The 23,769-nt window shown below is 34.7% G+C and overlaps 1 protein-coding gene across 2 annotated transcripts in view; it reads left to right on the forward strand.

Annotated features, from left to right (window-relative positions):
- The window catches only part of ube2f (ubiquitin-conjugating enzyme E2F (putative)), a 36,318-nt gene extending 13,966 nt beyond the window's left edge, over positions 1–22,352 (forward strand). The window contains exons 5-11 of one of the 2 annotated variants that reach the window (XR_015713197.1): positions 1,074–1,141; positions 4,111–4,181; positions 4,264–4,321; positions 6,431–6,463; positions 7,796–7,858; positions 19,119–20,096; positions 20,558–22,352. Coding sequence is in view for 1 of the 2 variants with exons in the window: in XM_087804474.1 (XP_087660600.1) it covers positions 1,074–1,141; positions 4,111–4,181; positions 4,264–4,321; positions 6,431–6,463; positions 7,796–7,858; positions 19,119–19,169 (344 nt within the window). In the remaining variant the exon portion in view is untranslated. Of the gene's footprint in view, positions 1–1,073; positions 1,142–4,110; positions 4,182–4,263; positions 4,322–6,430; positions 6,464–7,795; positions 7,859–19,118 lie in introns of both variants that reach the window. The other variant, XM_087804474.1, reaches the window with a different exon arrangement.
- The last annotated feature ends 1,417 nt before the right edge of the window (positions 22,353–23,769 follow it).

The raw sequence follows: 23,769 nt of genomic DNA on the forward strand, positions 1-23,769 counted from the left end.
CTAATATGTGTATGTAGTGCTGAAAAAAAATTAAATCTCCCCAATGTGGGAACAATAAAGGAAACTGAACCAAAAAGGAATCAATAAATATTTCTCTTAGTTTAATATATGTTATGTTCGGCCCTTGACTTGGACTTTGTAAGAGTTTGGCCCCTTGTGTGACTTGAGTTGGAGACCCCTGAAAATGTTATTTCCGTTGTTCTGATAAAAGGATGCACGACATGCATGATTGATGCATGACCCGGACACGGTTGACAAGCCTTAATTTAATTTTCTCCTGCACATAATCTGATATATTATTGAAAAGAGAACCCATTATACGTTGCTCCCCTGACTAACATAATGAAAGAAATGAGGAGGATTTGGCCCCTTTAAGAAACACCTCCTATGATGATAATTCAGAAGGTTGGCTTTAATTAAAGCTTAACAAGGGAACAATAAGCCTTCATGGTTTGAGATAGAATCTGAACTTCTCATGTGTAACTACAGTGTGCTGTAAAATAAATGCTTTTCTCTTGAAGTTGTTTTTATATGTTTTTTACAAAAGGAATAAAAAGAGATTTATCAATATTTTTCAAACGTTCTAACTCGGTGGAGATAACCTCCCAGGTTGAGATCCACTCCAGCATCGATTGTCTCCGTCACTCGCCGAACAAAGTTTCGGTTTCTGACACATCAGAGTGCTTCGATCTTGGATGACATTTTGCGCAGGAGAGGGCTGCCAAAGAAACAGCTGATGCTTGACTGAAAGAAAAAAAAACGGCACAGGACTCATTGTCAGATACATCTCATCTTCTCTTTGTTGTTTTGCTGCATAGGGGGGTCTAAAGTGTGTGTTTTGTGAGCAGAAATAATTGTCACTTTCTTTTTATGATGCCATTGTTTTGATACGCACTGACCTTTGTGAGCTGAGCCATCTGCATCCTGCATCATCACACCCACACTGCCAGTCTCTCACTAATGCCCATCACTGACATGTACTTATGTTGCTGGAGTTTGTTACTAAAGTATGTATTCTTTTGCTTACACCCTATAATTATTGTAATAAAACAAGCTTTGTTTTTGTTTCGCAGATGAAGGGTACTACCAAAGTGGGAGGTTTAATTTTGAAATAGACGTCCCAGAAGCCTATAACATGGTGGTGAGTATCTTTTGAAGAGCCTTGAAATCCTTGTTCTATTATGTCATTGATTAAATGCTCTCGCCAGTCAACTATTACAGTCTTCTCTTATGGGAGAACTGCCTCAAAGAAGGGAGTTGGACTCGGAAAGTCATGAGACTTTTTGTTCACTTGCTGTGGATTTTGGTTTCATTGATAGGCAGAATTTTGAATTCATGCTCCCATTGGCCACTTGAAATGACAAGACGACCACGAGTTGGACACGTTGTCAACAAATAAATGAGTTTAAATACAAATAAATGTCAAAGAACAAGATGCAAGAGTCTTTTTTAGGGACATGAGAAATTGTTGATACGTGTAACCATCTGAATTCTTTCGCTTCACGATATGGTATCGATATTTAACAGCACTTAAAAACATTTTTTTTAGTCATTGTTCTTTTCTAGCTTTCTCTATAAAATAATATATAAATACATAAATTATATATATGAAATAAATAATTTCCCGAAGGAGACCTCCAGAGGGATCAATAAGGTTCTACCTAAGGGTGTAAAATAAAATGATATGGTTTTGCATTTAAACTTCTGACCGCTAGATGGCAGCAGTCATAGCCGCTAAAAGGAACAATTCAATCCAATGAGATCCCAGCAAACGCTGAGGATGAGAGGATACGGTCGACTCCGGCAGCTTTTAAAGCTGATGTTTGGACATATTTTGGTTTGAAAACAAATGAAAGCAGTTACAAATTCGTCAAGAGTCATGTGGTCTGTAAATACTACAACACCAGAGTCAAGTACTCGACAATACTACACATATATCCTTGTTAATACAGTATCGCAGTACATCAAAAGTAAAAAAAACTGAAGTTAACAAACACAAATTAAATTGACCCTCAAAGAATAAAAAGGAAATATCAAATATATAATATATTTGAATATTTATTATATTAATATAGTAAGTAAGTAAGTATATATATTTGAATAAGTGTACTGTATCTCCTAATATGTGTATGTACTGCTGAAAAAATTAAAATCTCACCACTGTGGCAACAATAAAGGAAACTGAATAAAAAAAGAATCAATCAATATTCCTGTTAGTTTAATATACGACAATACTACACATATATCCTTTTTACTACAGTATCGCAGTATATCGTGATACGTATGGTAACGCCAGATTCTTGCCAATACACCCCCCCTTGTAATCTCCATAAATACTTCATGTTGCATTCATTAAAAAAAAAACTAAAAAAAACAACGAAACACAGATTTTATATTTGTGTTCTTCGGTGAATTAAAAATTCTTCCCTCTGATCACTTGCACTGGAATGTTTTCTCTTCTCTCTCCTCGGTTCAATTATGTCTTTTACAATAACGTACGTGAAAGAAAGAAAATGCGGTGATGGATTGAGACCATGCTACACTGCATACCTCTGTTTATTTGTCCCTTCTTTCTCGATGCTGGTGTTTCATTGTCGCCAACAAAACTCTATCTTCCTCCAGCAGCACCGACAGTAAACACGTATGATCTATTGTCTCTCGGCGTGTTTGTCCCCTGACCTTGATAATGGCCTTCCAGGTTATTGTCTTCGCTCTCATGGACTCACAAAAGCCACACAAAGACGACCTGTGTCACTTTAAAGCCTCGACTCCTACATCGTGTGTGGGTTTGTTTGTGAGAAAAACATAGTGATGTTTTAAAAACCATTTTCAAGATCATCTTCTCAGTAATTTTGTTTGTTTGCTGCAAATCCAAATTTCTCCGTTAGCTGTTTGTCGATGACCTTAAAGTTATTTACCGCCTGTCTATGAAATGTTTTTAGTCAAAATTATACGTCTCCAGCTTCAGTCTGACTAGAAGTAAAGTAAAGCTTTTTTTTTTTTTCAGTTGAAATATCATTGAAAAGTAAAATGATCTTTCAAGTAGTTGGCGACTGGTCAGGGGGTCTCAAGCTAAATCACACAAGAAGGATCTGTCTCGCCTGCAGTTGATTCAGAACTCTGCAGCAAGAATTCTGACCCGCTCTAGTAGAAGAACTCACATTTCTCCGATCCTTAAAACTCTTCACTGGCTTCCAGTTTCTTTCAGGATCAACTTTAAAATTCTGGTTCTTACTTTCAGAGCTATTCATTGTCAGGCTCCTCCTTACATCACTGATCTGATCCAGCCTTACACCCCAGCTCGGGCTCTGAGGTCTGTGGATCAGAATCTACTTATGGTTCCACGCACACGGCTCAGGACCAGAGGAGAGAAATCTTTTCAGGCTGTTGCTCCTAAGCTTTGGAACGATCTTCTCTCTCTTTGCGCTTGATGGATCTACTGACTCCTTTAAGAAACATCTTAAGACGTTTCTATTTGTTCAGGCTTTTCCTTGATTTTCTGGAACTCCTGTGTTGTTCTCAGTGTTATCTTGATCTTTAAAGTATATACTTTATTGAGTATTGTTTTGATTGTTTAAGCGCTTTGTGACCCTGGTCTGGAAAAGCGCTATATAAATAAATATTACTTACTTACTTACTTACACAAGGGGCCAATAGTATTTAACAATGCAAGTCTCCGCCCAAACAAGACGTATATCTACCAAAGTGTGATTCTTTAATAGATGTTTGGCGGCTAGAACTTGAGTCTGATGTCATATACCCCCCGAAGGTCAAATTGTGTTTTTTTTCGACCGGTGACCTTTTGTAAAAAATGTGGCCCTGTCGTTGTCACCACAAGCTGGATGATAAATCAGGAAAAGCCCGTGATTTGAACAAGTTTGTCAGCAATTGCTTGAATAACCGATGACAAAAGAACCTCCAGTACTTCGGTTGTGATCTTCAAGAACATGTTTCATGAGAGAAAAACCTTTTTTGCCGTGGATCAAACCTGCAGATAAAACGATAGAATCGGACCGTGTCACTCATCACTCAGACATATTGAAGTCCTCCAGACTCTCTTGTTTAAACTCGCTTTATAATATTATTAAAATCATATTTTCCCTCCTCCAGCCTCCTAAAGTGCGATGTCTAACCAGAATATGGCATCCTAATATCACGGAGAATGGAGAGATCTGCCTCAGGTAAAAAAAAATATCTTCAGTTCCTTGTGTACACCTCAAGATCTTCAGGTAAATGACTCACTTTCTGATTCTGTACCTGCAGCTTATTGAGAGAACATTCTATCGACGGCACAGGCTGGGCTCCCACACGCACGTTAAAGGTGAGTATTGACACCTTGGTTAAGTTAGTAAGTAAGAAGGATAGTTATTTGTAAAGTGCCTTTCTAGACCAGGGTCACAAAGCGCTTTAACAATCAAAAACAAACACAGGAGTCCCAGAAAAATCAGGAAAAAGCACAAATAAAAGTGTCTTCAGATGTTTCTTGAAGGAGTCAGTGGATCATCAAACACAGAGATGGTTCCAAAGCTTAGGAGCAACAGCCTGGAAGGATTTCTCTCCTCTGGTCCTGAAGTTCAGGAACCATCAGTAGATTCTGATCCACAGACCTCAGAGCCCGAGCTGGGGTGTAAGTCTGGATCAGATCACTGATGGAAGGTCTGACCATGAATAGATCTGAAAGTAAGAACCAGAATTTTAAAATGGAAACAAAAAAAAAATAATTTTCAACTTCAATCAAACAATTTTCAACTATAATCAAACAATTTTCAACTATAATCAAACTATTTTCAACTATAATCAAAAAAATTTCAACTATAATCAAACAATTTTCAACTATAATCAAGCAATTTTCAGCTATAATCAAACTATTTTCAACTATAATCAAACTATTTTCAACTATAATCAAATAATTTTCAACTATAATCAAACAATTTTCAACTATAATCAAACTATTTTCAACTATAATCAAATAATTTTCAACTATAATCAAACTATTTTCAACTATAATCAAATAATTTTCAACTATAATCAAACTATTTTCAACTATAATCAAACTATTTTCAACTATAATCAAACTATTTTCAACTATAATCAAATAATTTTCAACTATAATCAAACTATTTTCAACTATAATCAAACTATTTTCAACTATAATCAAACAATTTTCAACTATAATCAAACAATTTTCAACTATAATCAAACAATTTTCAACTATAATCAAACAATTTTCAACTATAATCAAATAATTTTCAACTTCAATCAGACAAATTTTAACTTTAATCTAACAATTTTCAACTTTAATCAAACAATTTTCAACTATAATCAAACAATTTTCAACTATAATCAAACAATTTTCAACTATAATCAAACAATTTTCAACTATAATCAAACAATTTTCAACTATAATCAAACAATTTTCAACTGTAATCAAATCATTTTCAACTTTAATCAAACAATTTTCAACTTTAATCAAACAATTTTCAGCTATAATCAAACAAATTTTAACTTTAATCTAACAATTTTCAACTATAATCAAACAATTTTCAACTATAATCTAACAATTTTCAACTATAATCAAACAATTTTCAACTATAATCAAACAATTTTCAACTATAATCAAACAATTTTCAACTATAATCAAACAATTTTCAACTATAATCAAACAATTTCCAACTATAATCTAACAATTTTCAACTTTAATCAAACAATTTTCAACTATAATCTAACAATTTTCAACTATAATCTAACAATTTTCAACTATAATCAAATAATTTTCAACTATAATCAAACAACTTTCAACTATAATCAAACAATTTGCTTTCTAGAAAAAATACCCAAAAAAGGGTGAAAAATGTTCCTCTGACATCATGAGGGCCACATTAAAACAACGGAGGGCAGCATATGGCCCTCAGGTAAGACACGTAAGAAGGACCTCGATCACTTCCAGCTCAAGAGCCCAGCCGACCTGTCAGTCAAATATAGATCACGTCATGACTTTGTAAGAGACGAAGTCTCCACGTCCGTCTTCACGTCTCCTCGCGGCCGATAATTGGATCCCGTTGCCAGTGTCGTGAGCATAAAAGTGAGGGATGATTAAGCTCGTTGTTACAGTGATGAAGGCAATTACTGAGCTGCTCGTCTTCCTCCTCGGACGTGGAGGTCCATAACAACCCAGACCTCCCCCCCCCCTGACCCCCCATTCACTGCAGTGCTTCTTTAAAGTCCCTGGGCAGGTCGTGACAGGACAGTCAGACTCGTATTTTACTGGTTATTTTGGTAATATTCTCAAAATATGTATTTATATATTCCGTTAGTTAGTTTGTTACTTAAATACGCTTTAACTTTGCACATCAACAGTATGTTCATACTCTGGGGAACGTCTCTGGGAAATGTGCAAGTAATGACTCTTGGTTTCTGCGTCTCTCTTCAGGATGTGGTCTGGGGATTGAACTCGTTGTTTACCGTAAGTAGCCGACGACATTTTTGTTTATTGTGTTTATAGATGGATGGTAACGTGCATGAGCTTTGTCGTGAAGTCATTATAATGGTAACAAGAAGTGTCCCTCGCGTCTGATGTCGTCGTCTCCACCTGTTTTATTCTATTTGTTTTTGTGATGTTTTACTGTGTTTTCGAGGTGTTTTTATGCGTTTTTAAATCTGCTTTATACTGTGACTTGGATTGTCCAGAAAGGGGGCTTTATTTAAATATATTATTATCATTACATCATCATTAATGTAAACAGTATATATTATATTATATATACTCAATTATAGTAAATAAGTCATTTTTATTTGTATAGCGCTTTTCCAGACCAGGGTCACAAAGCGCTTAAACAATCAAAACAATATTCAATAAATTATATATTTTAAAGGTCAAGATAAAGTGATAACACAACAGGAGTTCCAGAAAATCAAGGAAAAGCCTGAACAAATAAAAACGTATATATTCTCATTAATAGCCATCATTAGTTATTTTTTTAATTTAAAACTTCTCTTTTTATATATATATATATATATATACTGTGTATATATATATATATATATATATATATACTGTATATATATTTGAATTCATTTTATAAAAAATAAAAACACTTTTCAACTATAATCAAAAATATTTTAACTATAACCAAACAATTTTCAATAATAATTTAACAATTTTCAACTATAATAAAACTATTTTCAACTATAATTTAACAATTTTCAACTATAATCAAACAATTTTCAACTATAATTTAACCATTTTCAACTATAATAAAACAATTTTCAACTGTGATCAAACAATGTTTAACTTTAAACAATTTTTAACTATAATCAAACAATTTGCATAAAAAAAAACCTCAAATGTGAAAAGGGAAAAAATATGAGGGCAACTGATTTAATAAAAAACATTTAATTTTTATAAAAAATAAAAACACTTAGTAATAATAACGTTAATAATATTAAAAATAAAGGTTATTTTCCTACAACTGTTATTATATACCAGTATTAAATGGTTCTGCTTCGAAGTTTGACCTCTTATCCAGATGACATTTGACCCCTGACCGCCTCTATCGTGTCGCCCTGGAATTCTTGAATTTAAAACCCGGCTCACATTTGACCTCAATCTCCATCATCCAGCAAACAGTCGTGGCAGCATCATTATGTTGTTCTGTATGTTGCTGGTGCAGCACAGACGAGCTGCCGGCAGGAAGTGACATGTTATTAAAAGAACTGTCTGTAGCTGTACATGCTTTGACTGTTACTCGACAGAAATGTTTTGATCTGTGTTCTCTTGCTTCTTTTTTTTTTCCAGGATTTGTTGAACTTTGATGATCCTTTGAACATTGATGCAGCAGAACATCATCTGAGGGATAAGGTGAGACGAATGACTCCTTAGAGTTTGTTCATGCTTCAGCCGCTTTAATCAAACAATCAGACAGTTTTCAACTGTAATCAAATTAGTTTCAACCACAATCAAACAATTTTCCAAAATATGATTAAACAACTTTCGAAATATAACCAAGCAATTTTCCACTGAAATCAAACAATTTTCAACAATAATCAAACAATTTTCAACAATAATCAAACAATTTTAACTAAAATCAAACATTTTTCAACTATAATCAAACCATTTTCAACAATAATCAAACAATTTTAACTAAAATCAAACATTTTTCAACTAAAATCAAACATTTTTCAACTAAAATCAAACCATTTTCAACAATAATCAAACAATTTTCAACAATAATCAAACAATTTTCAACAATAATCAAACAATTTTCAACAATAATCAAACAATTTTAACTAAAATCAAACATTTTTCAACTATAATCAAACCATTTTCAACTAAAATCAAACAATTTTCAACTATAATCAAACAATTTTCAACTATTATCAAACAATTTTCAACTATAATCAAACAATTTTCAACTGTAATCAAACAATTTTAAACTAAAATTAAACAATTTTCAACTATAATCAAACAATTTTCAACTGTAATCAAACAATTTTCAACTAAAATTAAACAATTTTCAACTATAATCAAACAATTTTCAACTATAATCAAACAAACTTCAACTGTAATCAAACAATTTTAAACTAAAATTAAACAATTTTCAACTATAATCAAACAATTTTCAACTATAATCAAACAATTTTCAACTGTAATCAAACAATTTTCAACTATAATCAAACAATTTTCAACTGTAATCAAACAATTTTCAACTAAAATTAAACAATTTTCAACTATAATCAAACAATTTTCAACTAAAATCAAACCATTTTCAACTAAAATCAAACAATTTTCAACTAAAATCAAACAATTTTCAACTATAATCAAACAATTTTCAACTATAATCAAACCATTTTCAACTAAAATCATATCAAATACTTAAACAAGTTAAAAATGACAAGCTGCTGAATCTTTTTCTGTCAATCATAAGCTATCAAAGTATTTCAAATAAAGCCCATCGGGTTTTAATATTCAACAAATATTGTGTCTTTCTCACAGCAGCCGTACTACTGACTTCACTGCCTTCCATTTGAACTGCGTTCCATCCCATCTAGCAAGGGTTAACTACTCTGAACTCAACAAGTCTTCCATGTGAGCGATGTTGACGATGAAACAGTTTATCTGCGCACACTTGAACGATGCTCAGAGCAATAAGTGGAGACAAGGGCAGCATCACAGTGGATGTATGGAGGAGATAGAAGCCTGAACACATTAAAAAACACTTAGCAAGGTTCCTATCTTGAGAGACACACCTGACCACGATATTGAATAGTGAGATAAACAACAGCCTTTCAGAGCCTGTTACGCATCATTTGAATTGTTATCCCTCGTGAAAGGTCTTTAGAATTGTTCGGAGGAATCTCTCTTGTGATTTTTAGCAGGAATATTTCATTTTTACATCGACAGTATTCAACTATTCAAAGAGAAATATCACGTCATGAACACCTTCAATAAGAGCAAAAAGTATTTACACTGTATGACATTATTACCGTCACAAAAACACCATAATTGACAGATAAAAATGATCCAAATGTTCACATGATACGGTTTTTGACAATAGTCAAAATGGTTTAATTATAATTGAAAATTGTTTGATTATAGTTGAAAATTGTTTGATTATAGTTGAAAATTGTTTAATTTTAGTTGAAAATTGTTTGATTATAGTTGAAAATTGTTTGATTATAGTTGAAAATTGTTTAATTTTAGTTGAAAATTGTTTGATTATAGTTGAAAATTGTTTGATTTTAGTTGAAAATTGTTTGATTATAGTTGAAAATTGTTTAATTTTAGTTGAAAATTGTTTGATTATAGTTGAAAATTGTTTAATTTTAGTTGAAAATTGTTTGATTACAGTTGAAAATTGTTTGATTTTAGTTGAAAATTGTTTGATTATAGTTGAAAATTGTTTAATTTTAGTTGAAAATTGTTTGATTACAGTTGAAAATTGTTTAATTTTAGTTGAAAATTGTTTGATTACAGTTGAAAATTGTTTAATTTTAGTTGAAAATTGTTTGATTTTAGTTGAAAATTGTTTGATTATAGTTGAAAATTGTTTGATTTTAGTGGAAAATTGTTTGATTATAGTTGAAAATTGTTTGATTATAGTTGAAAAATGTTTAATTTTAGTTGAAAATTGTTTGATTATAGTTGAAAATTGTTTGATTATAGTTGAAAATTGTTTAATTTTAGTTGAAAATTGTTTGATTTTAGTTGAAAATTGTTTGATTACAGTTGAAAATTGTTTGATTTTAGTTGAAAATTGTTTGATTACAGTTGAAAATTGTTTGATTACAGTTGAAAATTGTTTGATTTTAGTTGAAAATTGTTTGATTATAGTTGAAAAATGTTTGATTATAGTTGAAAATTGTTTGATTATAGTTGAAAAATGTTTGATTATAGTTGAAAAATGTTTGATTATAGTTGAAAAATGTTTGATTATAGTTGAAAATTGATTGATTATAGTTGAAAATTGATTGATTATAGTTGAAAATTGTTTGATTATAGTTGAAAAATGTTTGATTATAGTTGAAAAATGTTTGATTATAGTTGAAAAATGTTTGATTATAGTTGAAAATTGATTGATTATAGTTGAAAAATGTTTGATTTTAGTTGAAAATTGTTTGATTATAGTTGAAAAATGTTTGATTTTAGTTGAAAATTGTTTGATTATAGTTGAAAAATGTTTGATTTTAGTTGAAAATGGTTTGATTATAGTTGAAAATTGTTTGATTATAGTTGAGAATGTTTAATTATAGTTAAAATATTGTTTGATTATAGTTGAAAATTGTTTGATTATTGTCGAGTACTTAACTCTGGTGTTGTGATAGTGTAGTAACAAGTATAGATGTGTAGTATTGTTGAGTACTTGACTCTGGTGTTGTAGTATTTACAGACCACATGACTCTCAACAAAGTCGGAACTGCTTTCATTTGTTTCCAAACCAAAATATGTCCAAACATCAGCTTTAAAAGCGGCTGGAGTCACTGTATCCTCTCGTCCTCAGTCACTGCGGTGATCTCGCGGGATTTCAATGTTCCTCTGGTCACATAATGACTGCTGCTGTTATCTAGTGTCGGAAATCTAAATGCCACATCAAGATGAGTGCTGTCGAATATCGATACAGTATCTTAAAAAAATAAAATGATCGCGATATGTCGCAATATCAATATTTTCGACATCTGCCACTGTCACTGCGACGATGTTGTCAACTGAACACTCGTGTCATCCAACCATGACCTGCTCCCACTGAGGTACTGCTGTGATCATTTCCAGCGGCTCGTAAGTGAGGCTGTGGGGGTGTGGGTGTGTGTGTGTGTGTGTGTGTGTGTGTGTGCGCACACACTTGTCTGTGTGGATTTGGATTTTTACATAAAGGTTTTTGAGGTGGAACTTCTCCCATGGCTGCTCTCTGAATATATTTGCCGCTCAAAGTGCCTAAAATGAAGCGTCCTCATGGGCAATTTTGTGGGCGGGTGTGTAGTTGGGGGTGCAGGACATGTTAACAAGGCGTCACACGACCGTTGGCGCCGAGTGGGGATTTGTGTGTGTGTTTGTGTGTGTGTACACACTCGATGAGCAACAACATCGGTGTGGAAATTGGTCTGAAAGAAGTTCGTCATCAGTTTGTTCTGTGAAACAAATTCCAAGTCAAAGGTAAATTTGAAGATGTGACGCAATACTTGAAGAAGTAAATAAAGAAGGAACAAAAACGTGTTTGATATTTAGTCTACGAAAAACAAATGGTGTTTCACTTAAAAACTTTGGTGACCATGTTGGCAAGAAAAACAAATGAAAACACCACAAAAAAGTTGACTAAATATTCTATGATAGACTCAAAATGTACTAAACAATTGTGTTTTTATAAAAAGTTTAAAAAAATAAATTAAAAAAGTACACCGTGTCTGTAAATAAGTTGATTATCAGTGAGTAACCTTCTTTCTTTCGATGAGTTGTATTTGTCCCATCCTTTTGAATGCACCACAACTGGTCCTACATTATTGAATGCACCAGGAACAGACAAAAGCTTATTTGTGGTGTTTTAAAAAAAAAAATTTGAACAATGTCTCTCCAGGTTTATGTCTATTTAAAGAATCTTTGCTATGTTTTTATTTAGAACACAATGTGTGCATGTATTGTCAGAATTGCCTTACAGTACACTGTAAGACAGTGCACTTACTTGCGCAGTGTGCAAATTTCAACAGGCAGTTCTGTCTCAAATCAAACTCTGCTGCTACACACTAACAGGAAATGACTCGACAGCTTCTTCTTCTACTACTTTTTAAAACTGATTGCAAAAAGTCATTGAAACACTGATCACTGACACTTGACAGCACTTTTCATCAATTGAAACAAGTTATTAAGTTGTGTTTCATTGTGTTATTAAGACGTGTCGTCAGTGACGTAGCTTGAGTTTAGCTTCATCTACGTCACTAAGATGGCGGACGTTGAGGGTGGAAAGTGTCCATCGATCCAAAACTCAATTTTCTGGCCATTTGAGTGCTCTTTGCTACATTTTCGCACACTGCTCACCGGGATGTACTTGTGCACTCGAAATATTAAGTGTAAGAAGTGCGCGATTTAGGAAATATTAATTGTTCTCTTTAATATATAGAAACACTTAAACTCCCCTTTGAAATAAATGTAATGTTTGAACGTTAGAATATACTGATTTCCTGATTTCTATATAGTATAATCTATAATATATTTTAATTTTAAATGTATTACAAGTTCGTAATTTTTAAAATAATGTTATTTTTATATCAATAAAGTCCAATTAAAATCTGACTTTACAGAGATAAAATTCGAATCCACTGAATAATCCAAAATAAAAATGTAACAGGGAACTTCAGAATAACTGTTATTGAATAACAAATCCAAGCAAGTTTACAATTTAAGTTTAAGACTTAAGCCCTTGACACTATATTACACTTAGTAAAAAATATTCTATAATATATATATATAAATATTGTAATAATTTGACCAATTTTCAATGAACATGTTCCATTAATTCCATTATGAGAATATTTGTCTATTTTTTTTTTTTTTAAATGGACCCAAAATATTGGACCTTGAAGGTCAATAAAGTTTTACCTTACCTTACCTTACCTCTCATTTATCCAGATCATGGTTATCCAAGCGGTTTGATAGTCAACTGGACTGTGTAGAGTTCTAGGAAGACATGTGAAGTTTCTAAGACGACCGAGAAGTTTCTTAAGTTCGGAATGAGCTTCGGGTTAAGAGCCAGAAGAACTGAAGAAACTTCTCGGACAGGAGGAGAAACGTCTGCTACACTATTCTACTCTAGACAGTCCAGTTGAATCGCTTTTCAACCACTTGGCTGACACAAAATACGAGTCATTGTTTGTTTACAATGACATTAAAACAGGCATAATGTCACTCAAAACAACTCAGTTTACAGTTTTGATGCTTTGGAATGTACATTAGTTCTTCGAGACACGTTGATATGAATCCGTGCATCGACATAAATGGTCATATCTGTGAAAGAATCTTAAAAAAAAACAGGAAATCATGAAACTTTAAATTGGGGCGAAGACTGTTTTTTTACTTGGCAGGAAGCTCACAAACTGCCTATTTTTCTGTGGATTTTGTTCACTGCTTGTCATAACAAGCTTGCGTGTCTCCCTTGTACACTTGTGTTTTTGTGCTGTAATGAGGACGCAGGCCTGGACTCTGATGAAGGTTATATTTCGGCAAACGTCAGATCTGTTCTTTTCATTCGGGCTTCCTGTGGTAAAAACCCATTGTATTTATTTTCTTTATATGCAGATGAAGATGTCATACGTCGTTTTTCGTCTTCAATAATTATTAATCAATCGATCAATAAAGTTTTATTGTCAATTCTGCAGTTTGTGTAACACATAAGGACGCTTGATATTATTGTACTCAAAGGACCACAGTGCTAAAACAAGTATCATTACTTATTACCGTGTTGTAATTGTAAGAAATTCTTTCAATTAGAGTTAAAAAAAAGGGGGCAAAAATGATGTAAAAACAGCAGCTAATCCAATTTTTGCACATATATAGAAAAGGCTAACTCCAAGGCACATAAACACATTTGATCCAGTTCTGTGTTTAAATGTAATAATGGATTAATCAGAGTAGCAAGTTAATAGTTGTTCTTTTTTAAATGAGGTAACTTTGTTCTGCATCATTTTTAATGTATTCTTTGAAATGTCATTTAATTTAGAAAACCATGATATCATCTCAATTGTGCTCTGAAATCCCGGCTAGCGCCAAATTATCATTCTTGTTAAAAAGCTATTGACCTTTTTCACTTGTTTTCCATTATGAATTTATATGGGGTTTGTTAGAGCAGCCATTATTTCATCTGCATTCAATTCAACATGTGTGGGATTTCCTTTTTTGTCTCTCTAAAAGAGGTTCTATAGCTCTTGACTTGGACCAGATCTGGGAAGAAAAAGATCCGTCCCTGAGGTTTTTAATTTGCATTTTCTTCCCAGCATGCACGACTGCTGGTACAGTTTTGCTGCAGGAGAGTTAATTGTCTGCAGAGTCTCAAGGGCGGCCGTGGTCATTATTTGCTGCATTTCTTTACTAGTATCGTCGGCAGTCGTGCCGGTTGTTAGCGAGAAGACTTGATGGTGGTTGTATGAGAGGATACTTGGAGGATAAATAAACAGGATTTGTTGTTGGATTATCACTCATTCTGGTACTTGTTACTCAACATTCATGTATATGATGCACGATATATGGAAAAATATCGATATCGCGATATTGGCACGTGCGATATGCTTATCGAAGACATGTGCGATCATTTATTATTTGTTATTGTATAAATCAAGCATTTCTTAAATCCACACTTTGATCGATCAGTTTCACGTTCTGTAAAGTTGTCAATTTGTACTTCTATGTCTCGTTGTCGTTTACGTCTCCGTCTGTCTTTGATCTGTGAAGCTAGTTAGGCTCGGTTGCTATGGCGACGTGTCTTGCCGGCGCGCTGACTTAGCTCAGTATATACATGGAAGTAATACTAACTTATGATCTTGTCAAACACTAGTGATCCAGTCACTCGTCTCTTTCATCCTCCTTTGTTAAAGCAACATATTGCAAGAACTTTTCATCTCGTCTCAGTTTGCTTTCTTATAAGATCGTGAACTTCCAAACAAACCTGTCCGTCTTCGCCGTATGCTAACGAGCTAAGTTGTTAGCGTCATTTATAAAGTGTTATGTGTGCGCGTACAAGGAGGTGGATTTATTATTGATTTGGTGATATCGCGACGCGCCGGCGGCTCCTCTCTGATGTCGCTCAGTTTCGCAGGAAACCGATGCAAGTCCCGCGAAACTGAGCGTTACAAGTGATATAAATAGTAAATAAACGAAAGGCAAATATCATCGTTTTTTCTTCTCTAAACCCCCGGACCTACACTACAGTACTCGCGCGTGTCCATAGCTACATTTTTAGGTGACGCATTAATATCGATATCGCAATTCAAGACACCAATATCGTACATATTTCCAATATCGTGCAGCACTAATATAGTTTGACATTTTATCTTGTTGGAATCTTTTGTTTTTGTCGAGCTCCGTGTCCGTTCTTGCAAACATTCTCTGAAGTAATTTATCTCACGTCCACCTTAAACCCTTTTTCAATCCGGTTCCATCATGAGATCCATTTCGATCTTTTCCACCAACACTTCTCCAAAAGGGAAAATGTCTCCAAATTCCCTCTTCTGGCTGCTGCTGAGCCTTCATGATAAATAACGTTCTTGAATCCTCGAGTTTTTAACTGAACTGTGGAGAAGTTTTAAAGAGAAAAGCTGAGTATTTAACGTGGCCCGGGGGCCTCGTGCGGCTCCGTGACTTTATTTATAAGGCCAGAGTATAACAATAAAAGTGATGTGTGTTTGTGTGGCTGGAAACCAGATTAAAAACACACACAAAAACATAGAGAGAAGTTTTGCTAAAGCGTAATGAGTCAGTAGAAGGAACGAGGGACTTGCAGGGATGAGTCTCGGGGTCGGAGGTCATCAGTCGGGGGGAGCATGACGACGATCGGCGTCATGTGACCAGCAGGGACGTGACGAAGAAACTCTTCTAAGTAAAAAAGAAAAAAGAATCTTCGTCAAGTTCTTCAGCCTGCAGGGACTAATGGTCTCCTTTTTAACGAAGCAAGATTTATACATTTGAGTTTCACTGAATGTTTTTTTTTTCTGTAGACTATGTATATTATGATGAAATAAGATGAATTAATCAGTACATAGATAAGTTAGAATCAAATATCTTTATTTATCTTTTGAACTGTAAAAGAAAAACATGATACAATTTAATTTTTATTTAAAGTGTGATATCAAGACACTTTACAGTATAATTAAGATGTATTTATTTTATTGGTTGTTTTTTTTTGTGACCCTGGTCTTGAAAAGCGCTTTATAAATACTAATTACTTACTTTACTTACTATATTGGAGAAAAGAAAAACATATTCCAACAACTCAACTGTGAGTGAATCACAGCCAGTGTTGACAGTGTTCCTTTAGAAGCAGAAACTTCAAGCAGAACCAGACTCGCAACACTCTTTAATACAAATCTAAATATCACACTAATTAGAGTTTAAAATCTTGAAAAATATATACATTTTCTGTACAATCAAATAATAAAAAACAATAGCGTAAAAATCGCTTCTTCTCTGTCCCGTATATAATATTTTGGGGCTTTCAAACTATATACTGTATTATTTTCATCATAGTTATTTTATAGTTTATATTTCAATACGACGTCTATAAAACATGATTGAATTTATTTACAATAAACACAAATATTTATTTCTTATTTTAACGTCTGTAATTTTGGCAACGGCATTACATCCTCCGCAGCTAAAGAAACATTAAAATCATGGCGATGACTGAGGACGAGAGGATACAGTGACTCCAGCAGCTTTTAAAGCTGATGTTTTGACATATTTTGGTTTGAAAACAAATGAAAGCAGTTACGACTTCGTCAAGAGTCATGTGGTCTGTAAATACTACAACACCAGAGTCAAGTACTGGACAATACTACACATACAGTACATCCTTGTTACTACACTATCACAACACCAGAGTCAAGTACTCGAGAATACTAAAAATATATCCTTGTTACTACACTATCACAACACCAGAGTCAAGTACTACACAATACTACGCATATATCCTTGTTACTACACTATCAGAACACCAGAGTGAAGTACTCGACAATACTACAAGTATATCCTTGTTACTACACTATCACAACACCAGATTCAAGTACTCGACAATTCTATAAGTATATATTTGTTACTACACTATCACAACACCAGAGTCAAGTACTCGAGAATACTACAAGTATATTCTTGTTACTACACTATCACAACACCAGAGTCAAGTACTCGAGAATACTACAAGTATATTCTTGTTACTACACTATCACAACACCAGAGTCAAGTACTCGAGAATACTACAAGTATATTCTTGTTACTACACTATCACAACACCAGAGTCAAGTACTCGAGAATACTACAAGTACATCCTTGTTACTACACTATCACAACACCAGAGTCAAGTACTCGACAATACAACACATATTTACTTGTTACTACACTATCACAACACCAGAGTCAAGTACTGGAAAATACTACAAGTATATCCTTGTTACTACACTATCACAACACCAGAGTCAAGTACTGGAAAATACTACAAGTATATCCTTGTTACTACACTATCACAACACCAGAGTCAAGTACTCGACAATACAACACATATATACTTGTTACTACACTATCACATCACAAAAGTCAAGTCCTGGACAATACTACACATATATACTTGTTACTACACTTCACAACACCAGGGTCAAATACTCGGACAATACTACACATATATACTTGTTACTACACTATCACAACACCAGAATCAAGTACTCGACAATACTACACATATATACTTGTTACTACACTATCACAACACCAGAATCAAGTACTCGACAATACTACACATATATACTTGTTACTACACTATCACAACACCAGAATCAAGCACTCAACAATACTACACATATATACTTGTTACTACACTATCACAACACCAGAATCAAGTACTCGACAATACTACACATATATACTTGTTACTACACTATCACAACACCAGAATCAAGTACTGGACAATACTACACATATATACTTGTTACTACACTATCACAACACCAGAGTCAAGTACTTGACAATACTACACATATATCCTTGTTACTACACTATCACAACACCAGAGTCAAGTACTTGACAATACTACACATATATACTTGTTACTACACTATCACAACACCAGAGTCAAGTACTTGACAATACTACACATATATACTTGTTACTACACTATCACAACACCAGAATCAAGTACTGGAAAATACTACACATATATCCTTGTTACTACACTATCACAACACCAGAGTCAAGTACTGGACAATACTACACATATATACTTGTTACTACACTATCACAACACCAGAGTCAAGTACTTGACAATACTACACATATATACTTGTTACTACACTATCACAACACCAGAATCAAGTACTCGACAATACTACACATACAGTATATACTTGTGACTACACTATCACAACACCAGAATCAAGTACTCGACAATACTACACATATATACTTGTTACTACACTATCACAACACCAGAATCAAGTACTCGACAATACTACACATACAGTATATACTTGTGACTACACTATCACAACACCAGAATCAAGTACTCGACAATACGACACATATATACTTGTTACTACACTATCACAACACCAGAATCAAGTACTCGACAATACTACACATATACTGTATACTTGTTACTACACTATCACAACACCAGAGTCAAGTACTGGACAATATAACACATATATACTTGTTACTATACTATCACAACACCAGAATCAAGTACTGGACAATACTACAAGTATATCCTTGTTACTACACTATCACAACACCAGAATCAAGTACTGGACAATACTACAAGTATATCCTTGTTACTACACTATCACGATACATCTTATCTTTGCCCCAGTATCTATTTTTGAGTCATACGTCACTCAATGTTTGTTTTTTTAACCCATTTTTTTGCCTTGCGTTGCAGGAGGATTTCCGTAGTAAAGTTCAAGATTACATCAAGCACTACGCCAGATGATAGAAGCAGCCGCCGCCGCCGCCGTCGACCAAAAGCCGCTCCGCGCCGCCGCCGAAAACCCACCGGATGATGATCTGCGGCTTCTCTCCGTTCACACGATCGCAATAAACTCCACAAGGCAGGATTTTTTTTTTTTCTTTTTTTAAACAGGAAGGACTTCTTTCGTCAGATACTTTGTGTGTCGAGGGGTGTGTCGTTTGTGTGACGCCGTCGTGCCCCCCGCACCCCCCCCCTGAGCCAGACCCGATCAAGCCATGGTGTGGGGGGGACGGGGGTAGTCGGGGGGGGGGGGGTTCACACTTTTAGAAGTTTTAACTGATAACAAAAGACACACTAATCTCTAAAATTCACGAGTTAACAGTGCCTGTGTCTCACTTCTTTTTTTTTGTTTCCTTTTTACACTCGAGTTGCAATTTTAGCGCCACCACGACAGCATGTGAATGAACGGCACCATATCGTCTCCTCGGGTCAGCGTCTCCCTGCATGTGGACACGGGTGCGAAGGCTCGTGTGCGACTTCACTCTGTGTGTGCGTTCACTCTGTGTGTGCGTTCACTCTGTGTGTGCGTTCACTCTGTGTGTGCGTTCACCAGCTTCAGTCCCTCTTCCTTTATTTATTCCTCACACCAGTCGTGATCAGATCTCTCAGTACTCAGCACTGAATACATGAACTCAAGCAGTTGTCTGGAGGAAAAAAAAAGTTTAGTTTTTTTGTTTTTTTTCGGCGATGACAAGTCTCTTCCTCGCGCACATAAAATGAAGTCAAATGTTCAAACCCTCCATTAATTGGCTCCCGGAGAGAAAACGCTCGTGTGTACTTTGGATCGTCTGGGGATGTGTTCGAGTGTGTGTGTGATTTTTTTTTTCTTTTGTCGAGTTGAAAAAAAGCCATTATTTTTCTGCTTTTATTAGTATTCTCTGCACGTGTGTGTGAGTGTGTACAGTATCATCATGTGTGTGTGTGAGTGTGTACAGTATCGTCATGTGTGCGTGTGAGGTGTGAGTGTGTACAGTATCGTCATGTGTGTGTGTGAGGTGTGAGTGTGTACAGTATCGTCATGTGTGTGTGTGTGAGGTGTGACTGTGTACAGTATCGTCATGTGTGTGTGTGTGAGGTGTGAGTGTGTACAGTATCGTCATGTGTGTGTGTGAGGTGTGAGTGTGTACAGTATCGTCATGTGTGTGTGTGTGTGTGAGGTGTGAGTGTGTACAGTATTGTCATGTGTGTGTGTGAGGTGTGAGTGTGTACAGTATCGTCATGTGTGTGTGTGTGAGGTGTGTGTGTACAGTATCGTCATGTGTGTGTGTGAGGTGTGAGTGTGTACAGTATCGTCATGTGTGTGTGTGTGAGGTGTGAGTGTGTACAGTATTGTCATGTGTGTGTGTGAGGTGTGAGTGTGTACAGTATCGTCATGTGTGTGTGTGTGAGGTGTGAGTGTGTACAGTATCGTCATGTGTGTGTGTGAGGTGTGAGTGTGTACAGTATCGTCATGTGTGTGTGTGTGAGGTGTGAGTGTGTACAGTATCGTCATGTGTGTGTGTGTGAGGTGTGAGTGTGTACAGTATCGTCATGTGTGTGTGTGAGGTGTGAGTGTGTACAGTATCGTCGTGTGTGTGTGTGAGGTGTGAGTGTGTACAGTATTGTCATGTGTGTGTGTGAGGTGTGAGTGTGTGTGTGTGTGTGTGTGTGTGTGTGTGTGAGTTCCACTTTTGTTTGCTAGAGATGGTGAGCGGTAAAGCAACACAAAAGAAATCTAGTTGTTTCACTGGTGTGTGTTTGGTTCTTTTCTTTTTGATTATAGGCTTGTGTGAGTCTGTGAGCACAATATTTTTGGTGTGTGAGGAAGGATTTTTGTGAGTCTGTGAGCACAATTTTTTTCATGTAAAAAAACTTCTAGTTGTTTCATTGTGTGCTCGGATTTTTTTGATTTTTTTTAAATCTGATCAAAAGTTTTTTGTGGGAAAAAATGTAGATGTTTCACTGGTACGTTTTGTTTTTAAATTGTGTTAGGTTTTTTCTACATGGAACCTGTGTGTGTGTGTGTGTGTGTGTGTGTGTGTGTGGGTTTAAAAACAAATTAACTATTAACTGAGTGTGTGTTGCACATTTGTATTACGTGAAAAAAAATTCTCCCCTGTGTGTGTATGTGAGCTTTTTTTTTTTAGCAGCTTGTGCTTGTGTTACTGTGGTGAAAATATTTTTTGTTTCACTAGTATGTGTGACCCTGGATTTTTTTGGGGGGAGCTTGTGTGAGTCTGAGCAGATTTGAACATGTGAAAAACATTCTAGTTGTTTCATCTGTGTGTGTGTGTGTGTGTGTGTGTGAGCTTGTCTTTTTTCGAGCGGACAATGTGTTGTTGTTGCACTGGTGTGTGTTTTTAGGTACGTTTATTTTAATGAGAACTTTGTGTATGAGAGCAATTTTTTTTGGGAGTACACATGTTATTTTTGGGTTTTTTTGGATGTTTCTAGCACACAGCTAGACACACAAAAAAACAAAGGTGTGTAGTTGTGCGTGTGTGTAGGTGTGTGTGAGTGGTGATGGAGTAAATGGAAAAAAACAAAACAACAAAAAGATCCGAGATGCTAATGGGTTTAGCATCGCGACTCTCGATCACACACTGGAAATCGCACATCCTCGGAACTGTTCGATCAGCAGAAAATCGCGAGAGCTTCCTTTTTTTCCCCCCCGAGACTGTTCCTCATCCGACCTGCTCCGTGTTCCTCCGTCTGCATGCATCCAACCGCCGCCAGTGCTTTTGTTTTTTAAACCGAGGATGTCAACCAACCAACCGAGGTCGGAGGTTAATTGGAGTTTGTGAGTAAAAACGAGTGCGAGGAGGAGCTAATGTGACTTGTTAGCATGCTTCTTTTCTTTTCTTTTCTTTCTTTCCGGACAGGGTGGCGGGGTTGGTTGAGTTTTTAACAGGAAGTGGAGAAGACAATCTGCCAAAATAAAGGACGCGGAGGATTCGATCAAATCCTCTCCGTTATTAAAAAAAAAGCCAACGAGCAAGAAGCGGCCGATGCGACAACAGCCTTAGCATTGATTGTGTTGCATGTCCTTTATACTGGCAGAGGAACACGTTTCTTTCTCAGATTGTATATCAGTGTTTTTTTTAAGATGTATTAAAGAGAATATAAATGAAAGTTCCCGAAGCTCGTGTGTGTGTTTTTTTTCTCTTTTTTTCCTCGAGTTGTTATCGGGGCTTCTGGGAAATCTAATCGGATGCAAAGACACTTCCTCACGCGTCGAGGCCCCGCCAGTCATTAATACTAATTGTCTGGGGATCATTCAAAGCTTTATCGACAAGCCGTGGACGAACAAGGAGAACGTCGCCTCGTTACGCTCGATTGAATGATTCGTTTAACAAAGTAATGTGCTCGAGAGCCGGGCAGACGTCTGCCAAGCAGCTCATTCACTCACCAAAGTCATCAAGAGTCAAATTCTTTTTTAAATGATATGCTTATGTACATTTATATACTGTAGTTTTTACATATTTGGAACTTTCTTTTGGACATTTTTGTTCATGAGACACAAATATAATCTTCCAGGCAGAGGCAATTAACACTAGTTTATTAACTAACTAACTTAACTAACTAATAATGGTTTTGCCTAAATGTGTTTTTCCTTCATGGAAATATATATTTAGTCTTAGAAGAAAATCAAAAACAGACAAAAACACTTCATTCTTTGTAATATTTATAATATTTTCCTCTCTTATTTAATTTTCAACTGATTAAGTTAGAAACGTATTTAAAATATATTCTCCTTGGCAGAGGCAATGAATGCTTGATATATATACAGTATATATAAAATAAATTTAATTTTTTTTTTCTTTCTCGAAAACTATTAAAACTGCTTCACCATTATTTGATGCAGGATTAAAACAAAAATGATCATCTTGGCAGATGCAATGAATGCAAAAGATTTATTTTAACTCATTTGTTTCCAAAAATTTGACTGAAAAACAAATCCTGGTAGAATTTTTTTTAATTTTTTTTCGTTTTTTTGTGTTAAAATCATGTTTTGGTAATTTTTATTTTAATGTAATACAGACTAACACAAGTAGAATCTCCTTAGCAGAGGCAATATACGCAAAATATTTTTCTCCATGTAATTCAGGTTTCTTTTTTGGGAAAATATTATTAATATTCTATAAATTATATCTTGATACCACAAAATGTTTTTTAGTTCCTTTTTTTGTACCTTTTCTTCTGGTAAACTTTATTAAAACTAGTTCACTAATCTTTGCTGACAAACTAACACTAATCTCTTTGGCAGAGCTAATGAAAACTACGTATTTTCTACATGTAACTCAAGGATTTTAAGAAGTAATTCATACAATAGTGTTATTTTAATGTATTTAATTTATCTATTCAATGTTATTTATATACTATATTTGTTGTTGTATTTATTTTATCTATATTTATTTGTTATTAATCTGTAGTTTTAGAGGAAAATATAAGGTAAATAAAAACAAAACTATAAGGGTTTGTATGTTTTATCTTTACAACCAAAAATACAATTTCTTTTATGATAATTATAGTTACATTATTTAGTATCTATTCATTTTATTGAATATATCTATATTTATTT

This window comes from Callionymus lyra, chromosome 12 (assembly GCF_982586985.1).
Source record: "Callionymus lyra chromosome 12, fCalLyr1.hap1.1, whole genome shotgun sequence".
Lineage (NCBI taxonomy): Eukaryota > Metazoa > Chordata > Actinopteri > Syngnathiformes > Callionymidae > Callionymus > Callionymus lyra.